Here is a 26441-nt window from a genome sequence, read left to right as displayed (position 1 = left end):
AATTCCCGAATTCTAAGAATGCGTGCGGAGAAACCGAAACCGGGTTATAAATTCTATTGGCACGTGCAGTAGGTACGGATGTTCGGATATAGGCTCGAGGGAATTATTAGGCCTGATTCGGGGTGGACCCATCATCTCGCGGTTGCCTCGAGCGAGAATCGTGATCTGTCCACAGCATTACGGATGTGAGCGTCAACACAGCGGCAATGTACCAGACTGCAGCCTCCCTCGAGTCTCAAATTTCCATGGGAATTACCCAGCTGCAGATCGATATGATATATACGCGAGGAATCGAAGCGTGTCCAGGAATGAACAAATTGCCGCTCTACTCCAGCGACCTGCATCGATTTATTCATCCGCTTTATCCCGGTTGAATAATGGCGAACTCCGATGAACGGAAACTTATTCCGAGGCGAAATCAGTACGCGGGAAAACGAACAAATTACCGATTTTCCGGGAACCCGCAGATCTCGCAACTCCTCCAAATGGATGCCGGTTCGTAAGGAACGGCGCCGAACCAGCCGAGGTGTGACTTACAAAAGCATGGCTAAGACTCACACGCGGTGCCTTGGGATTGAGTTGCGCGGCGTGTTCTGGTAACGCAATATCGGCCAACAGCCTCGGAATACCAAGGAGCCGATGTGTCCTGCGGGGGTGGCAACAGCGACACCTTCTTCCAGGAGCTTGCAGCCGGAATGATTCAACCCCCAACTGCAACGGACGTGCGAAACGGGAGCTTCTTCGAGGAGGAAATGTAAAACTCGTGTTTTCAAAACTTCTCTGCGACGTGTACGCGCGCACGTGCGCAAGTCGATGTGTGTGCGGGAGGCTGGATTGCAAGGGAATTTTTCCTCCGGCAATTCGGATGCGCGACCCCAAGTCTGCACACCCAGGGGTTTTAATGGAGGGAAATAATCGAATCGCCTACGCGACGCTCTTCTAAATCTCTTAATACGACGCTCGGCCGACCATGTAGCTCGGCTCTTCAGCCTACGGCGACGGAATTCGGGAACTTGATAACAGGTGGGTGTACGGGTGAACGACCCCCGCTTATAGTCATTTTCGAACTGTTCTCATTCCGCGGACGTTGCGCACTCTAAATGCTCGTTTTGCTGATGCGAACTGGCGATGAGAAGCAAAATTAAAAAAGAAAGAAGATATGGAAAACGAATCGCATCGATTCATCGGCTGAATTTTTCACGCTGAAGAGAATTCTGTTTATTATTGAAATTCTGCCGGTAGAATTATATGTTGTAAGGGAATATTAATTCAAGCTTATTTAATTTACCTTCAAGTAAAGCTTTCCAGTTCAATCGCGGCTTGGATTTCAAAGTAGTCTTTAAATCCCAGTTAATTGCTGATTTGAATACGTGCCCGCCCGGTGCTTCAGTTATCAACTCATAACAAATGTCGTCAGGTTTTTACGTTAGCCATTCCATCAAATTGTGTACGCAAATACGGCCTCCAAATATTTGATTTTTTGTTTTTCTGAATTCTTCATATTATTTAAGTGTCCACCAAGAGATTTTTCGAGTTTAAAATATTTCTGACTTCGGTTAATAGGAGTTTTCGTAGTAATCAGATTTTACCTCGAAATTTTCGAATCTGATTAAACGCTTCAAAAAATGCCTTCAAAAAAAATTTGAAACACGGATTTTCTGAATTTTTCGATAATGATGATCATTTTTTTCGCTATTTTCATTTTCAGCGGGAATTACAAAAAATAAAACTTGTAATGACAATTCCACCATGTTTTTTGAAGATCGGATTTTCTTTCTCTGAAAATTCAGAAAATTTCCGATCAAAATCATGTCTAAGAATTTTCCGCTCGTTCTCCCAAAAAAAAAAAACTCCTAGCCTTTCATACTCGAGAAATCTTTTGTTGACTCCTAAACAATGCGAAGATCTCATAAAAACGAAATATCAAAGATTTGGAAGCTGGATTTGCGTACATGGTTCGGTGGAATGAACAACATATAATTTCCTGCCTACGTTCTGAAAGAAATATAATTTTATCGAAAAACTAAGTGGACATAACTTGCTAGCTGTGTCATAAACCACAATATTTATAAAGTATTTTTGGCATCGCTACTGAGAAATTTTCACTGTTTGGAGAAAATAAATAATCCACAAAAATAATTTCTGATCTGCCCTGAGTGAATTTTAATTGTTATACAACACTGATTCTGATTCAAAGATTATTTATATCCAGATTCGTAGCCATCCTAAAACTTTCCGTATATACTTCAAAATGGATTCTAAAGCTGTTGCTACGTCCAGCCTGCAGTTGAGAATATTGGAGGTTTGAAAATGAAATTAACAATGCTAACTCAAACTGTTTGTTGCTAAGAATAAAATAAAAATTTACATACCGTTTTACAGGACTCTTGACCTTGAATAAAAAATTCTCTGACGACAAAGAACGATCAATATTAACGAAGCGAGTAAAGCTACAATTAATGTTGAGCTTTCGATTTGAATTGTCGAGTTTATAGCTTTCGGGCTACAGAAAGAGAGAAAGAGAGATAAAGCGAGCGCAGCAAACACTCAAAGTGCTTCTGCGATAAATATTATAACGCTCGAAAACCTCGGGCGGCAATTATCTCGGGAGTCTCGATTCGTTCGCAAGTGTCCTTAATACATCCTCGAGATATTCAAGGTCCAAGATTCCGTATTTATCTATAATAATAATACCCCTACGTCCTTAAGGGATGCGACGGGCGCAGAGCGCTGGTGGCTCATTACGCCGGCGCTCCTTTAGCTCAGCGCGAGTGTTTCCTCGCCCTCGGAATCCACCAAGAGCCCGACGAGGGCTTGCCACACCATGGAATCAAGTGTTTGAGATTATGACAGAGGCTCCGGTCACGTATTTCATTAACCAACGGGGCGGGCTGCTGACGTCCGTGATCACCTTCCTCCCTTTCCTCTCCCTTCCACCTGCGAAATATGTTTGGATTGCTTTATACATTGTTCGACGGCGCAGTTCCCGCCCCATAGCCGTTGTTATTAAACACTGTTGATAATAATATCGTTCCCCCTTCATCCCTGAAGAATATCAGACATCGTTTCCTCAGATCCCCGAAGTCGTGGCTCTTTTTTCAAAATTTTAAGGCCTCATGTTGAATTTTCGAGAGTAGAAAACAAATATCTTCGTTTTTAACCACATTCATAAAATTGTGTGAATTTGTCAACAGGACTTTCAATCTTTTCGGTTATTCAATTCATGAGTAAAATCGGACTTTGAGCAAGTTTCAGAGAAAACACTAGATCTCTACAATTTATTATTTAAAAAAAAAATTGCTATTTGACAAAACTCAGATTAAACACCTTTGCGTACCATGTGAAGCGATAACCTTCGATCACACAAAATCGAAACGGCCACAACGGGATAAAATAATATCACAACTGATTCCAAGGTGGCCAAAATTGGTACATTAATTTACCCCAATCCACACCCGCCGAATTTCCATCCATGTTCTCATATCCTGATACCATTTCTGCTTAAACAAAAACCTGCTTGTACAAGATCGCGGCCCTCTGCAATAATACAAGTTGCTTCACGATGTGGCTGATGGATACCGGATAGACAGGGTGACACCCTCTTCGGAATAATGACGTCGGGTGTGCAAAGTGTTCAAGAAAGCAGTACAGACATCGTTTAATAAACGCGCCCGACACTCGCAGCTCGTTTTATTTATCCTTAATATATTCATAGGCTGGGATGTCGCTTCGCCCTTGCGGGTCGGGTTTTGATTTCAGCTGGTGCATCAAAACGGGGTGTGTAAGGGTGGGCATTTCGAGGGTAGCTTGCAGGGTGTCGTCTTACTTTTGTGACGGACGGTTGTTCCCGCGGGTGTCTGCAGGTGAGATTCGACTTTAATTGAAACTGCAAGCTCGCCCACCACCTCTGACTAGGTATAGGTACATTTTCTCTACGACAGTCTTTATGACAGTCCCCAAGATTAGCTTCGCGACAAGTCGGAGCGAGAATCTGAAGTTTGACTTGGCAATGAGGAAAGTCGATTACCGGCGAATTTCAATGCAGATTATCACACCTCCTGCATGACGGAATAATAATACGATCTCAATGTCAGCCAAGCGTGTCACAGCTACACATCAAATTATCAGGGACCCGATTTTTCTTCGACAAATTTTGAAACTTGGACGAAATCCGTTACGCCGATTTTCTTGAACTGGCTGCTTAGAGGCACTCTGTATATAATACGACCAATCTTCCTGCGTCTGGATGGCGCACAAATTGCGCCCGTCGATTCTTTGGAGTCAGGAGATTGTAATCCGCGTCCAGGTAAGGAGAAGACAAGCTCTGCAAAGCCTGCGACGCAGGGAAGAGGAAGATGAAAGCTTGCCTGCCGGTCACGCTGGCGAACAAGAGAATGTACCGAAGGAAATGGAAATAAAAAGTTCGATCCCTTTTTCCGATATGGTAATTTCAACCTGGCGTCTCAAAGAAATTCGTAAGTATGTGTATGCCGAAATATGAGGCTCAGAGCTTTAAGCGTATTGATGAAAAAAGCTCCGGAATAAATGACTAGCCGTTGCTTTTTCCACGAATGAGAATTGTCCGCTTGACAGGCGGACGGCAATGATTAGCTGTTCGGTTTCGTCGATCCCTGAATCATTTCTTCTTCTCTTTCCTTTGTTTCAGACTGAAATCTGCTCAAGCGCATTGACGGACGTGATCCATGCGGTGATTAACGGTACCGACGGATGTCTCTTCTGTTTCGGTCACGCCGGTCTCGGTGAGTAACATTATTTTGAGGGATCGATACGGTCCTCGGATCAAAGTCTAGGAACAAAATCACTCCGCCTATCCAACCGCCGAGAATCCTCAAGACGAAAGTGGGTGAGCCAAAGACGAAGAGTGAGAAAGAGAACGAAAGAGAACCACGTATATAACGATGGGTGGGCTGCAAAATCGTGAGCAAATTTCCGAGTTGTTCGTTTATGTAATTATCTCGTCTGCGTCTGGGCGAGCTTAGCGGGGTAACAATGGCGTTTTGTCTAGGAGGGCATCGAACCCATTCCCGCATAGAACCGATGCTTTCAGAGTATCATCGTTGCTCGACTTTCGCAGGAAAGATCGCATTATCTGACACTGAGAAGAAAGACGGGATCGAAGGAAGGAGAAGGGGGAAAATCGGGGCGAAAGCTCGAGTCGAAGATCCTAAAGCTCCGTGGAGAACGGATCGATCTGCGTTTTCTCACAGATGATTGTCTCCTCTAATCGCTATTTCCAATTAGCAACCGAACAGCTGCCTGGAGCCGAGTTTTTATACTTGGCTGCGAAGAGATGATCGCCATTACAGTTTCGCCGCGCAGACGTTGGCGCATCCGAATGGCGCGAACGACGGTGGCAAAATGCATCGCTAGGTTGTTTTACATTTTAAGTAGTGATATCGAGTTTGCATGCAAATGGATGATTATGCGAGCTGTAGGGGAGGTGAAACGGTGCGAATAAGGAAAGCAACGGCTGAAGGAGAAGAAGAAGAGCAGGAAAAAGTGGCGGGGGGCGGAAAATGAGGAGCGGGAAGCCGTAAAAAGGGTGTAAGAATCCTGAGCCAAGGGTGCAGAGCGTGGCTTCGGCGATATTCCACCGCCGTTGAGAACGTATCTGTTCTCCTTATACAGCGGAAATGAAAGAGAGTGTGAGGGCGCGGATGTTGATCCTCGAGGAAGAGTTCATCCCCTTTCCGCGCCGAGATTTTCACCCGTTTCGTAAACTAAGCCGGATGTCAGAGCGCCGCAAATCGAGCTTCACTCGTCATTCCAAGACCCTTGTAACAATTCGATCCGTAGATCTCCCTTCACGCTTGATTTCTTTTGGCAGATCGCGGTGTTCATCCGTTGTACGCGGAACTTTTCCGCCAGTTTTACCGATTCAATAATCAGCCGGCATCGCGGCGCGTGCGATACAACGAGAAATTATGCAGCGGCTAGGGACATCCGGAATTGGCCGGAAATGGAAAGAAAAATCGAGATATGTAATGCAGGAGATCTTCGAAGCGAAGAGTGTTTCATCCCTTCGTTCGTTTTCACCCGATTTCATCGGATCAAATCAGGCCTGCTCTTTATTAGAAAACTTTGATCCTTTACTCGCTCCTCCATGACTTGTTATTTCTTGATGAAAAAAGTCCTTCGTCCTGCTCACTCGGAAGTTAGCCCTAGACAAGGAAAATAGTTTCGAAAATCCTTAGGGCAAGGGGCGGAATATTTCGTTTAATTCTTTCCTTGATTGCTCGTCGAGTTCATTCGGTAAAAGAAACAGTTTCTAAACAAAGGAGGCTTTCATGACTTGCTAAAAACATCCGGTTAATTTCGCAGATTGTAGGTACGGAAATATGCCTTTGCTAACTGCGCAATGGGACGAAAGCTACGCGTCCCGCAGTCGACGAAGATTTTCACCGAAAACGGCGGCATTTTAACGGCCTGTTTTCACCCCCTAGAAACGACATTGCTTGGCTCTCCCTGTCGCGTCGCGTGCTGCAGAGCAACCTGTTCCTTATACGATAATTGCAGTCACGTCGAGAGAATGGTTCAATTCCATTAGGGACGTGTGTGTTTCGTGTTTACGCCGTGTATACAGGACGCGTTTCAACCCTGGTTGTAAAATTCCACCCCTCACGTGTGGGCCGAACGCATTTCGTTTTGTTTCGGATTGATTCTCTTTGTTTGGGACTTTCATTATACCGCTTTCATTTTACCACTGATCCGTCGGAGGATTGTTATTTTATTTGATATTGACCCAGTTTCGTCTGACGCTTGTAACCATTCATCTCCAAATTCGTGTCGCAGTATAGGTGAAAATTCCACTCCACGCAGAATTAATTCGAGAAGCAATTCTACGAAGTTGTACTTTTTCCTTTTAAACGGCATCGCATTATTGCAAAATTGGAATTCCCATCCACGGTTGGATTCCATTCGTTCAAAGCGAATCAACAAATCTTTCTCCGAATTTTCGAATTTCAAAGTCTTCCGGCGTAATTTTGTGGAGGAAAATTTCAACCGGGGCGTTCTCGAGATGTAATTTTGACACGAACAACCGGTTTCTCACTCACGCTGATCCATTGTACAAAAACAAAGGTAATCGCGTTGTTCCAGGGTCTCTGCCAAGGCAAAGATAACAGGATCAAGTCGATACACAGGATCAGGCCGGGAAACGTGTTTGCCAGAAATGTATGCGCCCCTTGCAGAAACCTCGGGATGTTTGCGATCGAGACGAATATGGCATAACCGGGTCGTCACCCAAGCACTTGCATTCCAGATAGAACACGCGTGTAGATAAAGTCTAACCGACCGACTATAATGCGTAAATTATCTCTAATTAATGCATTTTACCGATATTATACGTATTTTAAACGGTCATTTCGACTTTATCTATACGCGTGTCTTATCTGGAACTCACTGATTAATCGTCATTAATTATCGATACTCCGATAATTCGGCATAAAGCATAAATTAATAATTTCAAATTATGTTTATTCCACGAGCAGAGAAAGTGACTTTGAAGCTCTCGCTCTCTCTCTACAGCCCTCGTCAAACGAGTTATTATATTTACTCAAGTAATCAAACATCGGCGGAAACTCGATTCTCGAATGCTGATGGCGGAATCGGTTCTCGTGAATTTTGTGTACACCACCTATAAAGATGTGTACGTGAGGGGGCGCAAAGTTTTTAATAAATGTGAGTGCAAGTTATTAGGTTGACTTGCAGTTGCTGGTTTAAATATGTGCAGTCACAGTCTGATTGATGAATAACTTTGGTGTGTGTACATAAGCTCTGGTAGACGATCGGGGGGAGTTGGAGCGATTGATGCTGCGGCAGAGATATTTCATTACCGCGGGAAAAGAAAAGCAGCTTTCGGTTATTAAAATCGTAAAACAGTAGGTAGATGGTATCGTGGAAGGGGATGAAAAATAAAAAAGAATCATAAAAAATAAGAAGAATAAGGAAGAAAGGACGAATCAAGCTCGAGTCGAGAGAGAAATGGAAGGGGGGCTGCTGCTGCTGCTGCCCCGAAGATGAAAAGCGGTAGACGTGAAAAGAGAGAAAGAGAAAGAGGAAGAGAGAGAGAGAGAGCGAGAGATAACCAACGAGGGAAAATAATGAAAACTCAGCCCGCAGCTGAATCTTAAACGATATTTAATTGTCTTAATGTAATACCGTAAATTACGTTATTATTTAATTAGAAAACGTAGAATTCTACGCTGGTATCATCCGTGAGATAAATATAAAGTTTTAATTCCGCCAAAAGAAAATTAGAATTTCACAGGCCGGTTTATATAACTTCTACCTATATCTACCTTATACGTTATTCAATACGAAACTTCGATTCAACGCGAGTTTCTTTTTTACTACAATTGAAAATAAATCCAACTGATATTCGAAAAATTATCGGCCCAATTGGTTTTTTCGATATTTCGTAAATTATTTTCAGTTTCGTTGGTGCAAATAAAAGAACAAAGAAAAAAAAATCACAATATAATCGCATGTTCTCACAAGGGCAGCGCAGATTCTGTGTTGTGTCGCATAAATCCATCCAGCTTTGTACGGTGCGAATCTGGAACAGGGTGTAATTTCCCTTTCAGATCCCTGGAACAGTGTTGTACGTCGGATGGCCTTGGCAGCCCGTATTTGAGGAGTAAATTAGGTATAAATTAATGAACGGCTGTTTATTAACTCGCGCTAATTGCGCCAAGTTCGGTCCCCGCAGGTCGCGTCGTTGAGAGTATCACTTATCAGCTGTTAACCCGTGTCGAAGATTTACGAGGAAATCTCGTCTGTCAAGAGCCGAAGCCTGGCCCGGGCGACATTTTGCGCACACCAATGACGCAGAGGTAAATGGGGAGCCGGCAAGACTCTTGGGACTATATTAACTCTTGGTAATAACTTAGATCGGTCTTACGGGGCGATGGATTCCTCGCGTATAATTGGATGTAGGCGCGATCATTTCACGCCCGTAGGTGCTTAAATTAATCCCGCTTCACCCAGCGAATCATTCGAATCGACGTTCGATCCGTCCGCTACCACGGACGCTTCAATTTTCTTACACGTTAAAATGCGCCGGATCAAAGCAAGCTCCGGACTCCGATCCCTTCGTAGACGTAAAAACGCGCTTTTGATCCAAGCTTCCGCAAGTATCAAACCGCGCCGCGTCCTTGCTCCAGTCCCTGCTCGTAGCGTAGTCGAAAGATAGAAAAAAAAAACAAAAAAAAAAACCCAGGGATTAGAGGTAATCAAAGCGCGCCAATCTGTCAAATGGAGTCTCAAATGAAGCTTGCGGGTAGGCACCGGCAGAGCCGCGAATCCCGCATTCAAAGCAACGGGATTTGTCACACAGGAAATATAGAACGGAGCAACTGGGTGCGGAGAACAGAGCCCTCGGCCCGGTAGAGCGCTGCAGGGATGTCGGGGGAAACTGGGGGCTCGTTGGAACGGGGCACACGACAATGATGGCGTTTGTACTTTGTAGTGTGTTGCTAATTACCCCCTGCCAACCCACGCCACGTGTTTGCCAACGAAGCTGACTGCCGACTACGAATGGAAATTGAGGTACCTAACCGGGTACCCGAAGGATTTTCTAAGGAAATCCTGTTCCTTTGACGAGGACGTGACTGATCCTGAATCGAGTCAGCAGATGGTGTGAAAATTTGCAACGAACTACTCGTACCTTCAAATGATTCGACAGGGCGGATTTACCGAATGATACGCGATACCTGCACTTAGAATCTTCGATGTGTTCACTGTATCGTCAATGCTGCAGGATTGCAATAAAGGATTACAAGGATTACCCCAAACAGTTGATTCGCCCATTGAGTGATTCGTTGCGACAGTCACCGCAGGCTGTACGAACGCAAAGAGATTCGACCGAAGGGGTCAGAGTGACAATCGCATTAATCAAACGAATCGGATCGTCGACTCGATGATTTCGATTAAACCTGACGTTCGAAATGGCAATGATGACGTTTGGTTTGCGACCGCAGTTCACAGCGGTGCGCGCGTTACACGCGACTCTGTTTAGCGGTGCGCGACGTGTCCGTTAGTGGTTCGACCACTGTTTCAGTCGATATTGAGTGACCGAAATAGCCAATGGGTGTCAATTGATTTTGGAGCGCGTTGACGGCGGTGGTTTGCTCGGAATGCGAAGCCGATTTTCACCGGGAATGAAAAGCTCAGTCATCAGCCGCGAGTCTAGACACGGAGGATAAATCTGCGACTGCTTACGCGAGTCGTTCGCCTTCCAGCTTTTGAAAAGCTTCGATCATTTGTCAGGCCTATCCATCCCTAAAATTTCCTTCGAATCACCCTTGACCAGATTTTCCTCGTTTTTTTTTTTTTTTTATTTTCTCCTTTTTCTGCTCGCAATTTATTACTAGGCGAAAGCTCGAAATGACCTCTGATTCTTATTTCCAGGCAAGTCTCACACCATGCTAGGAACCCCGGAGGCTGGACACACCCTCGGAGCCATTCCCTGCGCTATCGCTTGGCTCTTTCGGGGAATTTCCGAACAGCGTCAAAGGACTGGGGCTAGATTTAGCGTACGAGTAAGCTGCGTCGAGTTGACCGCTGGACAACAGCAGATCAGGGATCTTCTAGCCGCACACGCGAATGGTAAGTCGAGGCTAGATAATTTCCTCCTCTTATGGTTTCATTACAGAGTTCTGATATCCGCGCTGTGGAAACAAAAGATCATCGAGTAATCGACTCTTTTGTACCCGGTTCATTTTTGCGCGAAATTTTTGTCGCTGGATAAATACTTGCATTTTTACACATCGGTTGGGTGTGATAAAGTATCCGATAACCATACAAGCTTCGCGTGCTTTTAATGAGCAATCTGAATTCTAATAAGAGAACTTGACAGTTTTCTTTTTTCTTATGTTCTCTCTTCGTTTTTTCTTCTCCTTGTTCTTTCTTTTCTTCATTATTTTTCTTTTTATTCACAAAGTAAAGTAGCCTGAACCTTCCTCATTCGTTTGAAACTTTTGCGTTGCACCAACGCGTGGTTCTTATTATTGAATAGACGGAAAATTCTTTCAATCTTAATTCTTTGTGATAACTATCTCACGAGACTAAAGTTTTACCGTAGTTATAACAGGAGAAAATTAAAAACTCTCGATAAGAATTCGCCGTGAAAAGAGAAAAGAAGAAGAAAAAGATGAAAAAAATTTTTAGCAATAAACAAAGTTACCGAAACTTATACCGGCTTGAAACTATCTAACGCAGTTTAATAGCGGTAAATAGTTGAAGGAAGACCGTACGGCACGTGTAAATACAAGACATCGCCGATGCAGAAACTGCAGAAAGGTGAAAGCAAGGCGAACAAGGAACTCGGCGTGCGATTCGCGCATTGTGGAGCATCGCGCAGAGAGTTACTCCCTCTCGGCACCGTGCAATTCGGTTTAATTAATCTAAGTGATTATACCGTGACGCATTATTTCGAGCCGAGACAGCGAAATCGGAACCCCTTTCGTCAAATGACGAGAAAGTTTGACTGTAATTTTCCATTAATTATTGTTTCCCGTAACGTATAAATGGGTTAAAAGGGGTGGAAGCGATTTTCGTTTAAGAGATTTCCCCCCGCAATTCATGGACTCTCCCTTGCACTCTCTTAGACGACCCCTTTCAACAATCAGTAAACCCTTGCGGATAGCCTCAGGAATCGCCTTTGATTGCCGCCCGACTTACGCCACACTCTACTTTTACCACTATCATCATCGTTATTGTTCCGTTTTTTATTTATTTTATTTAATTATTTTTTTGCCTTTATTCCCGCGTTGATCCCTCGACCATCTTCCAACCCCTGACGAATTATCCCCACCTTTTGTCACAGTTTGCAATAATTGTTGGAGAAGGCTTTCATTAGTTCACCCAAGTCCCGTAAACTTGGCAATAACACTCTGAAACGTTTCTCGGTGGCAGGCAGGCGGGCAGGCAGGGTTTGGGGTTAATTTCTCGTGATATAGCGAGACGGAATCTTCTGCAGGAGTTTGAGTTAACTTTTGGTAGAGATCATCTCGTTCTTGTTCCTTGCCGCTGTAGGAACCCCTCGCAAAACTCTGCAGATGTGACTGGAGCTGTTGGATATCCGTGATTATTATATTAAAAAATGAACATGGTTTGTCTCACCGCATCCTTCGTGTAATCGATCGTGTAATCGATTAATCCTGGTTAGAAAACCTTTGGTACGTACTCGTTGAAAATCAGTTTGTTTTCCTCCAGTCGTGGAACTTGACGCTCGGCGTACGGTCGATTCGTCCGGAAGGCTGAAATCTTCTGAAGAGGAATTTGCATACTCGGATGCATGTTATTGTGTGCATGCTTTCGGAGGACGCGACGTCCGGCCAACCGAACCGTGACCAAAATATATTGCTATGCAGCCGGTGCGCCGACCACTAAGTGCCATTTCGCATACGGATTCAATTTTACGAAACTGCGGGGAATAAAACGCATATGATATCATCTCAAAGCTTCTTACGGGTCCCTTTTGGGGTTTACGAATGTCTGTAAGCCAGCCGCACGGTGTGTAACGGGTAGGAAAAATAATCAGCATCTCCGAGCATTCGGCGTCGCAGTTTTGAGGACAGGACAGTCGACTTTCTCAAAGTCCAAAACGTCGGGCGCTTCGAAACGTCTCCGAAATCTGTTCATTACGGCTTTTGCAAGGGCGATGCGAAAGCAACGACGGTCTCCTTTTTACCGACATCTATATCCTCCTTCCTGAGAGCAGGAAAGTATCTTTTATGGGCGATTTAACGGAACCCGATGTCGCCGTCTACTCGCGAAGTTTCCCATACGGAGTGCCTAGAGGATCCCATAATATCTGCATGCAAATGTCGCTCGAGAACCGGCAAATCGAGACATACGGCACTCCGGCTCTCTAGGTATCATCCGGAACCCCTTTCTCCCTTTCTGTTCTGCACTTTTACGTCTTGAGTTTAAAGAAGGAGATATTGATAGTGTCATTGTCGGTAACCCGTCCTCCGCGAAAGTCTGCTATAATTTCTGGATCCCCGAGGTCAGCGGCGCGAGTCATTTTAATTGTAAATTATGTATATTGCACACGTGTAATCAGCGTTGTCGAGAGTGAGCGGAAGTGTACGTCCATTCGCCGGAACATTAAACGAAAAAAGAATCAAGCCCGCATCTTGGCTCTGTTTCGGAATTTACGGGACTACAAGAGGACGCGGAACGGGGCAAAAGACATCTTGAAAAGTGCTGAACGGAAGCCCGTCGACGGCGAATGGTGTAAGGGTAGTGGACTAATTAAAGAGCGATGCAATTAATTTTCCAGGTTATTAAATAATTAGTCGGTATAGCGTAGCCGGTCGCCCCTCGGCATATCACCCCCCCTCTCTCTCTCCCTCAAATAGCAAAGGAAGGAGTGAAAAGGAGCGGAGATGAGAGGGTGTATAGTGAAGTTGGATTTAAGTCAAATCTCCGAGCTCGTTCTCTCTTTCATTCTGAAAAGTTGATAATCCTAGCGGTAATTATTTAAAGTTTTCCCGGGCACTCGTTGCAGGATGTTTTCGAAAACCGAGGGTCCCTTCCCTTACATCTTGATTCATTCTCCCTCGCCCTGCACGCAGAGTTTCGAGTAGAAGCGTTTCGGCGAAATCGAGCTTCTCGAGGGGATATAAGCGCTAATAAAAAGGTGTGTGAATTTTGAGAATTCGATCAGGGTTTGTTTCACTCAAAAATATGTAGATCGAGCTTCATTTACAATTTTAAAAAATTTTTTTTACCGGCATCAATAAACAGGGTGCATAATTATTGACAATATTAACCTCAACTCAGGATATCTAAAAAAACGGTTGAAAACAATTCATTTCGAATTCCGAGACAATATTGTACTATTTGCAGTAATTGAATCATAAAATCGTTACTTTTTGACGAAAAATCGAACTTCTAGTTCTGACAAGCCAGAACTAACACGGACGCCATTTTTCAAACCGTGACACGGTGAAGGCGCTCCTTTGGACTACTAGAATCAAGTCGGCTATATATACTTCGACCCGTTGCCACGGCAGACACGCGAAAGCATTCGTAATTACCCCCATGAATTTAAACGCGCAAGATACCCTCGCGGTATGCGAACAATGCATATATCTTGCCTCGGAAAAGACGACTGCCAGGTATGTACTTGGCGGCATAAAAAGCATTTTATAAATCACCAGGAACCGCGTCGCCCAGCAGCCGAAAACAGGGAGCGGAAGTACATGACTTTCCAGGGTGGAATCCGGGAGAGGAAAAGATCTCTAAGAATAAGAATAACTATAAGGAACAGCGAATACCACGGAGTTCTCATTTACTTGAGGCCTTTATTTATTCGCTCCACTTTCCCGGCCGGAATCAGATATATTATACCTACGTTTTATTTCTAAATTATAGGTGTCCTGCGCGTATTTTTTACCCAGCCGCTGCACTGCTCCGCAAACCGTAGCGTCAGGCACTGTACGTGTAATGAGACCAAAGCTTACGGAGTGAATTCCTTGGGACAGTTTCCTTGAGCTTTTATGGACCCTCTGGTTAGGCGCTGCTAGGTTGGCTCGCAATTAAAGAAGCCGTGCTTCCTCTCCCTAGGATCGAGATCTGGGTGGAGTGCCGTAAGCGCAGCTGCGTGCCGAGCTTTCGAGCTGCGCCTAGAAATAGAAGTAGAAACTGTTTGCAAAATTACTAAAAACAGAAAAATCGATCGCAACAAAATTGTACACGGTAACGTCCGTTACAGGCACCGCATTACGTGCATCGTAAGATCAAACCGCGTGATCACTCAGTCAGTTTCAGCGCTATGCATGAATTTACACGCGGATACATCCTGTGAAAACAGTACTGCAACTGACAGTTTGAGAAATTCAGCACACTGTAAGTGGGTGTCAAATGTGAGACGTCGTCGCATCCATTATTCGTCCGTTGTGGACTTTTCTTGGACAGCGCAAGAGTTCGCCTTTTATTTCCAAATTCTCCCCTCTTCTTGTCTTCGTCTTTGCTCCTTTTCTAACAGACACAGACACATGCCTTGTCCACGTCTCGTCGGTCTCAAACAACACGCCGCACAGATGCTAGTAATATTATCTCATCTTCCATACAAGTTATGCTCTTATGGATATTGCTCTAGGAGCAGCCGCTTCCCGACCAACTCCTACTATCCAGTCTGCACCCTCAGGAATCTCAACCCACTAACTGCCGTAGTTTGCACGCGCGAAAGAAGACTCTAGATGGACGAGGAATAAGATAATAGGAGCTTCTTTTTCCGTCCCGACTATTAATCCCCTTTTATATTTCTGCCCGCTCAATTGTTTGATTATAAAAAGTTTACAGCACCTTTCTGCTTAATCTTCGATCAATCGCCCAAGCAATTTAGCTTTCTTTGAGTTTGAGAAGACACTCATATTGTGAAATGGTGATTTTTTATTTCTTCTCCTTCACGACCAGTACCGAAGGTGGCAGATAGAATCGTTGTGAAATATGACCGGGACTGTAAAACAAGAGGTGAATTCGCACCTGAATACACAATGAGTAATTATTACTCACGATACAGCTGGAGGGGTTGTAACAATTGCGAGTTGTAGCGTGCAATTACAACACCCGAGAGATAACCCAGTGTCGTAAAAGTATATTCGTACCTAATCCACTTCGATTCAGAAATTACGATCTGGCGAGTATACCTAATTCACAGAGTGTTAAAGAAGCAGCTGGTTGAAAATAACCAAAAATACTCGATCAATATTGTTTTTCTATGATTTTTATACCCTTGTATATTTTTCGATATAGAGATTCGTCCGACTTGATCAGTGTGACAATTTTTTCGAAACAATGAAATTTGGCAGTTTCTGAAACTTGCATGTTTAGGTACCACTTGGTAGATGACCTTGTGCGCGGAAATTTCGCGAACACCGTGTATACGTATAAACGTACTTGTAAGAGATGGCAAAAGAGCGGAACAGTTCCTGGAGGAGGGCAGTAATCGTGAAACGTTATAAGGACCCTTCCTTCCTGCCTTTCTTCCTTCCATTTCACTGCAACTTTCTGCCTCCCTATTCTGACCAAATGACTGTACTAAAATGTTTATTATCAGAAGCGTGGTTGTAGCTGGTTTGGCCTTATACGATCGCGTGCCTACAGGCCTCCAAGTTCGTCACTTTTGTTGCTTGGACCCCGACGCCTATCTCCGTATTTACATAACCCCCATTTAAACGTCACTAAAACATTTTATTCTCCCTTTCCACCCGCCGTCGTATCCCAAGGATAAAGTTTACCCATACGAGAATGTTGGTGAACGTGCAACGATGTACGATCTCAGCTCGGTTCTTCATCCCTTCAATCGGATTTCAGATTCGGAGCAATCGCCGGCCGTCTACCTCAGGGACGATCCACTCTTCGGCACCCTTCAGCTGCAGCAGCACAGCGAGCTGCGAGCCCCGACTGCGGAAAGGGCCGCCTTTTACCTGGATGCTGCAGCCGCCGGTCGTCAACGTGACGAAGGAGACGCTCACATGCTTTACACTCTTCACGTCTACCAGTACAGCGTAGCTGGTAAAGGCGGAGGTGAGCCATGATGTCATTCGGTTATACAAGGTGCGCCTGTACTGCAGCGCGAAACTTGAGCGGCTAAAGGAAATAAACCGTTGCAAGTTGTTATATATACCTGCAGCGACAACAGAGATCCTTGGTAATTTTGTCTGCGAAGCGAACGAACCACGTTTGCGGAGACTTCCATAACCCAATAAGCCCGTTACAGACTCCTCTCACGTCTCCGGCAAACTTGAACGCGAGTTGCAATCATCGTAACTCCTCTCGCGGTTGAACCCAATAAAAGTGTAATCATATCTTAATTCGATTTCCTCCTCCTCGCTTTATCTCTGTTTCTTCCACCGCGCCTTCGCTGCTCGCATCTGGCGCATCCGCAAATCGATTTTATAGAGACCTGGACGCAATCTGGAATCCCTCGAACTCGTTGTTCCGCCAATAAAAGTCGCGACTCGATGGTTTCAGTGGCCGGTGGTCGGAGCAGACTGCACCTGATGGACCTCGGCAACTCTGACCGGGGTAAATCGTCCGGTGGAATACCACTTTCCGGGCTGGGCAACATCCTCCTGGCGATATTCAACGGACAGAAGCATCTCCCCTACAAGGAGCACAAGCTCACCCAACTGCTCAAGGAGTGTTTGGGCTCGCTGACCTGCCACGCTGCGATGATAGCCCACGTCTCACCGAACGCTCAGCACTATACCGAGACCCTTACCACGGTCCAGCTGGCCTCGAGAATCCACCGGATGCGGAGACGGAAGATAAAGTTCGTCGGTGGCGGGACGCAGGGTAACGGAAGCGGCGGAAGTTCCGGCGAGGAGGCCGCTCGGCAGAGCAGCGAGTGCGATCCCAGCTCGAGCGACCTTTCGGCCGACACCGTAATCTACGTCGGGCCCAGCGTCGACGACGCGACCGACGGAGAACACCCTCCGGTATACATTCCGAGCCTCAACTCCGGCGACAACCGCTGCGCGATGGGCCGGGTCCTTCGGGGGTCAGCGGCCGAGAGGCCCAGCCGAATACCGGAGGAGCGAAGCCCCGCGCACAAGACCACGAAGGTCGTCAAGGCCTTGACCCAGACCGCCTCCAAGCAGACGTCACCGGCGCACAGCGTCACTCCGAAGGCCAGTCCGTCCAGGAGGCCCTCCGTAAAGACGGGGACCGGCAAGGTGACCGACTCCCCGATCAGCAAGATCCCCGTACCAGCGCCTAGCGGCGGATCCGACGAGCAGTGGATCGACGGTCCAAGGATATCGAAGTCGAAGGTTGCCGAAGCCAGGCACATGCTCAAGGAGGCCCACCACAAGCGGGAGACCTGGATAGACGGGCCCATGCAGCTGAGCGGCGTACCGCCCCATGGCCAGCATCCCGCGAGCTACGGGTTTATGGACAGCCACAAGAAAAGCATGATCAGAAAGTGGGTGGAGAACCAGACCTCGCAGATACAGAGAACGAAGCACGTCGCCCCGAGGATCGACCCGAAGCTCGCGGGTCACGCCTCCTCGCAGTTCAAAGAAATGACCACCTTCAAGACCTGCGACGAGGACGACAAGTCGTCGATAGTCGACAGCGAGAGTATAAAGATGGGCGATATCGAAGACATCACGGACAAGCTCGGGGCGAAGTTGAACCTGCTCAACGTCAAGTCCAACACCGATTCTGGCCTCGATCTTACCGCCAGTCCGGTCATGGAGGACTGCCTCGACAGGAGCAAGATCGACCTTCAGGACGACGACGACGATGATGAGGAAATTATCGTTCCTCCTCCTCTTCCGCTCATCGAACCACTCAGCAACGGGGTCAGCAGGGAAGTGTCGATGGAAAGCTTGAACCTCTCCCACAAGGACGTCGTCCTTCCATCTCGACACTCGCTCTCCTCTGAGGACGAAATACTCGAGATCGTGGAGGTCGACGACTTCGAGCCTGTTCCCATGCAGGACTCCTGTCTTCAGGTCACCGAGGAGGATATCGCCTTCTGCATGGGTGAAAATCCCTTGCCCGAAAGCGATCAGGAAGAACATCCTCTGAGGATACTTAGCCAGGAGAATCTCACCGTCGTCTCCACCTTCACTGGTGAGCATAGTCTCTATCGTATGTCTCAAACTTGGATAGTAATCATCGATATTAATAAGTTGAGGCATCTGTTCACTTGAATAACTTCAAAATCACTGAATACATCTTTAACGTTTCTCGTTCTGTTCTGGAGAAAAACGACAGTCGCGTACGAATAAACACCGACACTACAATAAACCAACCCTTACTAGTGATTTCGTTTCCAGACTCGATGTCAGTGATGTCGGACACGGACCGTTACCGCCCCCAGTATCCGCCGTCAGCCGGAATGGGGATGCTGCCTCGACCGTACTTCGACCACGAGGACTTCCTGGAGCAGGAGACGAGGCACAAGTTCGATCAATTGGCCCGACTCCACGAACTCTATCAGAGCAAACTCGCCCTCGCGAATGTTTCCAATTCCTTGACTTATCAGAGGGAGAACTCCTCTTCGATGAGCATTCGTGACACACCATGTAAGTCTCGTTCTTCCGTCGTTACTTTCGGTTCGATTAACTTTTTTATCCCCCTTATTAAGAGCTTGCAATCTTGTTATCGGACTCAATTAATGCGGTTGATCGCCGATTCTCTTCCATCTTATCCCAACGAAAAGCTTGTCGTGACTTTTTACGTTCTCGTATAATATTATTCTCAAGTGTACGAAGACGAAGAAATTGAAATTATCATCGTCATTCTGCATGTCTCGACTTTCTACCTTCATTTATTAACACGAATGGCTAAATCGGTTCGTTCTAAAAGTATATACCGATAAAGTTTGCCTAGACGCAGACTTGACGGTAAGTCTCATTTTGTCCAGTGGAAAGTTACAGCCGCCAGTTAAATCAAAAGTGGTTATCATAGACTTAGATTGGAGTTAGCTTATAGAGTTTGATTTTAAGCCGTTGTAAAGGTTTTTATTTTGTACAACGAAGTTGTTGCGCTAACACAGGACATATTGCAGCCGCCACGGTTCTTCGACCGCCGTCCCGTTGCCAATCATTGTCGCTGTCAGACGTCCTTTTCAACGACACCGCGAGCAACCATGGAAGTATTTACAGCGAGCCGGCTTACATACCAGGAAAAACGGAGCAGGAAAAAATATGCGACAATTGCCGACAGAGCATGTCCCGTCCGGCAACAGCTTCTTACTGGTATCCAGGCAGCGTCGCCCACCTCGCCTCCCCCAGGAGGTACTGCGGGAAACTCGGAGACTGCAGCATATCCAGCTTGAGGCATCCGGACGGCGCCTCGAACCCGAACCTCAAGGAAGAAGTTGAAAGGATACCAGGCAATGGCGCCTCGGGGTCTGATCCTGAGGAGGAATACGTCGAGGCCAAAAAACTCTTCACCACCGCCGAAAGGGACGAGAGGACGGTTACAGGAAAATCGGATATTGAAGAGGAGAACGGAACCTCAGGTCAGAATTCAGTTCTAAAAATGTCCAAGATTCAAGATGGTCAATCTAATATAGCCAACCTCGAGACTATGTCATGTACAAATTTTCACGTTAATCCAAAACCTATGTTCAATATTCGTTGCACTGGTTCCAGTTTGATGACACATGGAAACACGAGCAAAGTGAACAAATTTCCAATGTCTCGTTTTCATTTCAGCTTCCGTTCCGCTGCAGCTTTCGATTCCGCCATCATCGATCCCGTCTCCAGGAAGAACCCAGCGGAAGATACTTAGTCTTGGTTCGTCGCTCGTCCTGAATAAGGAAGGGTACGATTCGGGCGCGGATTCGACACCACGTGCGGCAAAATTATCCCCAGCAACCCTGTCGAGACACAGAGCAGAAAGCTCGGGTTACGACAGCATCGTCAGAGACAGCGAGACCAGCAGCATAGCGAGTGACTCTTCGCGACAAACGAGCGCGCTTCAGGAACACCAAGGTTCGTGCTCATATCCGGATACAATTTGACATTTTAAATATAGCCATGCACCGTCTGTGAAAATACCAAATCGGCGCGAAATTCAAGTCACAATTAACGACACCGAACGCATCGTTGATGATATCGATCCTCTCGTATGTATAAGTTCAAAAATACTTCCGTTCGAAGCTTGGTATATAACTTTTTCGAAGCTCGTCAGTCGTTAACTTTCATCCCACTTTTCGGCAAAATTAATTTTTCATTGCCTCTCGTTGCACTTTTCAATATCGTCTCGTCTCATTAATCAAAGACTCCTTTCCCTCGACTCGCTCAGCATCGCTTTTACTTGCCTCGACTATTTCTCACATTGAAGTCCATTTATGGTTCCTTGGCTTCCAGGTCAGACTGTTTTTCATCGTCGTCAAAAGTACTTCCGTTATACACGATGTACCTTTTATAAAGATTAGGACTCATCCAGGAATAGAAATACCCTTGAGCTTTGATTACGTGGCATGCGGTTGTATTATATGAAAATTGACTTCTCAAACCTGCTGATAACTTTTGATTGTGCCGACTTAGCAAGCGGCCTACGTAAAAATAAGAAAACCAATGTAATAAGCCCGCTTCGGGAAAAAATCTCCCGTGAGACTTGAGCCTCGCATGAGATCCTTAAAACTAAATTCTGCGTGATATATCGACCTATACCAAATGTATCCGTCCTTATCTTTTTCCCAGCTATTCTCGCTGCTAGAGTAGAAAATTATCCTTATACTCGTTTACGACTGGGCTGTAAAATACTGCGAACCTCTCATAAAAAAAAATAATTAAAAGAAATGAAAATCACACACACCTCAATGGAAAACGCCAACACATCGAAACAATCACAAATGTATTTCATGTGGACCGCTATTCTTTCTGCCCTCGCTATATTCTGTATTAAATAAAGCTGTGTGATTACCTAATCAAATAACGGGTATTTCTTATCTATCGACCTTTTCGATCGATCAAGTTATTCGATTAATGTAATAATCATATCGATTAACCAGTTGGTCGATCAATTGGAAATACAGTCAATCGAAGTCTTTAATGAATCAATCGATCGCACAAAATTCTCAACTTGGGTGTAAATTCGTACTCTCAATTTTTTTCTTATGAGAATTTAGCATTATCTATGTGAGTTGGTGGTACGAATTTACATCCAAGTTGAGAGTTTTTTTTTTTTTTTTGTTTTCTTGTGAGGCTGTACTGTACGGTAACTAATCTCTGATACGGTGAGAGGAAAATGAAACACACACACAAAAAGAAAACGAAAACTCGTCAACGGCTAAAATGGTCCCCCTGTTGCGTGATTCTCCTCAGGTGGTGCACTGGGCGTTCTAACTTCGACGTTGTGCGGGTGTTTCAGCGGTGGGACGGCTGGTGGACGAGTCCGCGGAGCCGCGGCATCGGCGGGTGCCGGTCGACCCGGTGCCGGCCCTCCAAGAGGAGATACTCGCCTACTCCGTCGAGGACGTGGCCCTCCTGGAACGGCGCGCTCGAGTTCGCTCGGAGCCGCGTGGCACGTTGTCCAGGATACACAACCTGCGGCTGCACCAGCGCCTTCTTAGGCAAGAACTTAGGGAGGCGAAAAAACGACTCATGATACCCTCTGACCGATGGAGCTTCGAACGTGAGTCTCTCGCCCCCTCAAAAAAAAAAAAAAAAGTACAAAACTACTATCGTTTGGAAACTTATTCGAGTTTCGTGCACATGCATAATTCCAGAAAATAGTCGATTGACCGTTTTTTAGTGTTCAGGAACGTGTTAGAAAAAATTTACTACTTCCTAGCTTCATCGTATGTCGTCTGTTCAGAACTATACTTAATTCCGTCGAAGTTTCAAGTCCGGTAAACCGATTTTAATGTACAACGATAAGCAAAAATCAATTTTCCAAGTAGTCCAGTAGTTATTCTGAGATTCAGTGATCGACTAGTTTTGAGTTCATCCAGCTAAGCTGAGTACAGTTTCGGGCAATACTGATTGGTTCAGCTGATTGCTATTTCTCAATTCTTTTTTTCTCTGCGTTCGGTGTAACACAAATTCAAACTTATGAATTTCTTCTTCGCGACTTTCTACGGGAACGATGCAGTCCACGTGGAAGACAGCATGGACTGGCAGGACCCTTCGTTCCTGGAGGCCCTTGAAGCGGAAACGTTCATATTGCAGAAGAGGGTTCAGGCCTGCAAGAGCCACGTACTTCTGGTTACATGTTTCGACTCTCGTCCGATGGAGCGTCGTCGAGGGATCGAACCACCGCCGGGTATAAAAATTACTTAACAGAGATTGGTCTCGACGCTAAAGACCGTTTGCTGACCTGCACTGATCGACTCGCCTAGAAATATTGGAATGTCAGAGAAATACTTCGTCCTCGAGTTATATACGTATATTGAATGTGAATCAGTAACGATTATAATTGAAATGCGAATCAAGAAAGCATCGAACTTGCAACGCATGGTAAAAGAAGAAGAGAAACACAATCGATTTATTATCATTGTGGTAAATCATAAAACCGTCGATATCCTTTCACGAAAAGTTATTCTTCTCTCCATAATTTATGTACATGCAAAAAAAAAAAAAAAAAAAAAAACGTATAAATATATTATATATATAAATAGTACTTACAATTATTTAACAAAGAAAAATGGAGAAGTAGACGAAAGAAAATGGTTAGAATTATTGTTATATATATATATATATATTATTACGATGTAACGTGATTGTAAATATTATTGTTAAATATTTGACTGATGCGAGGTGGTACGTATAGAGAAATTGAAAAAGAAAAAGTAAAAATACGGTCAAATAATGAATAAGGAGAAGGATATGATGCAACTTATTCCGATTTTGAAGACTGCAAATATGCGGCAGCCTCTGCGGGCAAGAATATTTATAGGGTTTATGAAAGAGTTTTGAATCTTAACCAAATGGTCGTTACGTATTATTACTTTCTGACTGTAACTTAGGTACTTACACAGTATATAAAAAAAAAAAAACAGATTACCGAAAACTAAAAATTACATTAAGAAAAAAAAAATAGAAATACAGTTATTTTGTATGAAAATATGCTACTATTATACAATACATAATATACAAAGCGTAGATCCAACCGAATTGTGAATCGGCGCAAACGGTGTGGCAATTTTTTTCAAATGACAAAACATAATCCGAAGACTAACATACGAAATGCATAAATTCACACCGTAAAGATACGAAAAAATATCTATACATCCGAGCATCGGCATAATTACGAAGCGAAAAATGGAAAAGAATAAAAAATCGTAAATTATATTATAAATTGACATTGAGGAAAAAGTTGAACCGGCCTACAAAATATACCAAATTGTTTTCTCGTTTTTTCTTTCGAATCAATTTCTTCATTCGTAGTTTTTTATGTTAAATATTTTTCATGTAAAGAGATATTTCGAAAATTATAACCTCAGGCGATGTAATTTAGGTTACATAATTCTCGAATCGAACTTAAGCTGAAAACAATATTCTCTTCGGAGTTGAAACTTAGTGCGTGCTAAATTTAGAATTTTTCGACGAGGCGAGCGACGCGTGTGCGAGTAGTGTAATAGTTATGTAATATTAAAATCAGGCAATTTGCATACATGCGATTTTATACGTGCTGTGCGGGTATTCAATTACTGAAGTCATAGCCGGCCAGTCGTTGGGATGATAATGACGATGCTCGGTACGCAGGTTCGATAGAATGCCGGAAACACGTAATTAACGTAGACTGCAAATGGAATAAAAAATAAATAAAAATGATGTTAAAACGATTTCAATCATATATTACGAAAAGTCAGAAACATGATTAAATAATACTGCCAAAAGAAATGTTATACGATTTAATAAATATAATGGCGAATAAAGAAGGGAAAGCATTTTTTTAAATGTCGTCAATAATAATAGTTGTAATAATAAAAATAATGGTAATGGCAATGATACACATGCACGCACGTTAATTCAATATTATCGTAGCTTTAATTGTTACTACCGCAGTTACCGCACTTGTAGAATTTATATGACTCGGGCATATTCGTTCATGACCGCATATAGTTATATGTATATATGTATTACAATATTAGTACGATGCGAACAGAGAAAAGACGCAGGAACTCGTACTTGCAGTGAGAAAAAGGAAATAAGAGGACAAAACGGAAAAGAATCTTAGGATCAATTGAAAAAAAATAAATAAATGAGCAGAAATATAAATCGAATCGTAACGAAACATCTCGAACATTTTCGTAAACTTCTGCTGAACTGCATGAAATTTTTGATTTCAGAATAATTTACTGAGTCATAATCCCGCGTAGGTATGTTATCATTATGAGAAATCATCGTTATATTGAAATGACGTAAAAGAAAAGAGGAAAAAATGACTAAGTTCCAATCTTTATTTAAACATGCATTGTTGGTAAAGTCGTTTATATACGTACAAAATCCCAACTTCATCCCTACTGCACGTATGCTCAATTCTGTTTGTCAATTTTTCTTTTTCTTCCTTTCTGTCGTTGTATCCAAGTCGAATATGGCGTGAAAGTTATATTTTTGCACAATATTGATTATCCACAGAAATGTCACGTTGTGCGGATTGGCAATTATAGTATTAATTCCTTTGTGAAATGGAAGGCCGGTAAATTAACTTTCCTCCTTTTTTATTTTAGTGAATATTAAATTTTTCTATCAATATGGATCAAGAACTTATTTCAATTTTACACTTATATTTCCTCCTGTTAATTTTTATAATTTCCGTTTTTCTTTCCAACATATAAATGGGTGATTTTAGGCATAATTATACGCCGCCTGATAATTTTAATAATAATAATAATGATAATAATACTAACAATAATAATAATAATAATATTAATAATAATATATGTTATTGGCGTCGATACCGAATTCGTTATCGCAGTGCTGATTATGTAAAGGTGTAATTAAAATGTTTTCAACGCGCATATAATAATGTGATTTCCGCGGGTGCAACAGATTTATTTCTAGTCCTTTTTTTACATTTTTATTTTATACACAGGCAATATACAAATATAACAATAATAGTAATTATAATAATAATAAATAATAATTATAATAATAATTACATTAATAATGAGAACAATGATATGACGCGTTGCGAGATATTTTCTCTTATTTCTCGCGCGTTACATCTATATAAACATATGTATAAATATGTATATACATATATTTATATAGATACATATGAGCGACAGAAAAATATGTATTCACTCATTTATCGTATATTCATAGTACATGTACATTGTATATGTATAATGTCGAAAAAATCCGTCTATCCTATTCTTCTACATCCCACTTATATATCTCATGTATTATAATACTTGTATTATATTTATATTTTATATGTACAAACTAGATATGTAATTTCTTGTAATAAAGATCGATTTACAACGTATGCATTACGTGGAACTGAGAAACGCGATTTGTTCCATTGTTTTATTCGTCATTCCGCAGGTTACGTAAATGCGGTATTGCGTCTGCGCTGATTTAAGTTAACATTCAAGCTCGATGTATTAGCACGAATGGTCACCATGCAAGATAATATTACCCGTAAGCAATGTAGTAGGTGAGTAATTGTTGTTCCAAATCTAGGACGCGGTAACTCAATATTATATCCAATATAAACCCACCTCCATTCGTTTTCAACCCTCGTCAATTTGTACACAACACTAATCGTTCTAGACGATTTCGTAATGCTGTTTTTTATTGTATTTCCGGAATCTGCTTTACTAAAATCTGCGTAATACAGACACTTGAAAGGATGGGCGTTCTTTATTAGGGTGAAAAACTTAACGAAACTCCTGGGTTTCGAATTTAATATATATATTTTTTTTATCTTCACTTATTTTAAACTGAGCGCCTGATAGCGGGCCACTCACAAATCTCCGGTCGTAGGCC

General features: G+C 43.6%; 1 protein-coding gene across 1 annotated transcript in view; it reads left to right on the top strand.

Moving 5' to 3' along the window:
• Positions 1 to 25938, top strand: part of LOC124179225 — a 309079-nt gene extending 283141 nt beyond the window's left edge. Inside the window, exons 9-17 of the mRNA XM_046563427.1 lie at positions 4667 to 4760; positions 10432 to 10629; positions 16351 to 16563; positions 17011 to 18618; positions 18825 to 19073; positions 19559 to 20014; positions 20211 to 20489; positions 21874 to 22137; positions 22597 to 25938. Coding sequence (XP_046419383.1) covers positions 4667 to 4760; positions 10432 to 10629; positions 16351 to 16563; positions 17011 to 18618; positions 18825 to 19073; positions 19559 to 20014; positions 20211 to 20489; positions 21874 to 22137; positions 22597 to 22784 — 3549 coding nt within the window. The 3' untranslated portion in view covers positions 22785 to 25938. The remainder of the gene's footprint in view (positions 1 to 4666; positions 4761 to 10431; positions 10630 to 16350; positions 16564 to 17010; positions 18619 to 18824; positions 19074 to 19558; positions 20015 to 20210; positions 20490 to 21873; positions 22138 to 22596) is intronic.
• The last annotated feature ends 503 nt before the right edge of the window (positions 25939 to 26441 follow it).

The sequence above is a fragment of the Neodiprion fabricii genome, chromosome 3 (assembly GCF_021155785.1).
Source record: "Neodiprion fabricii isolate iyNeoFabr1 chromosome 3, iyNeoFabr1.1, whole genome shotgun sequence".
NCBI lineage: Eukaryota > Metazoa > Arthropoda > Insecta > Hymenoptera > Diprionidae > Neodiprion > Neodiprion fabricii.
Note: the sequence above shows the minus strand (reverse complement) of the source record. Positions and strands in the feature narration are given on the sequence as shown.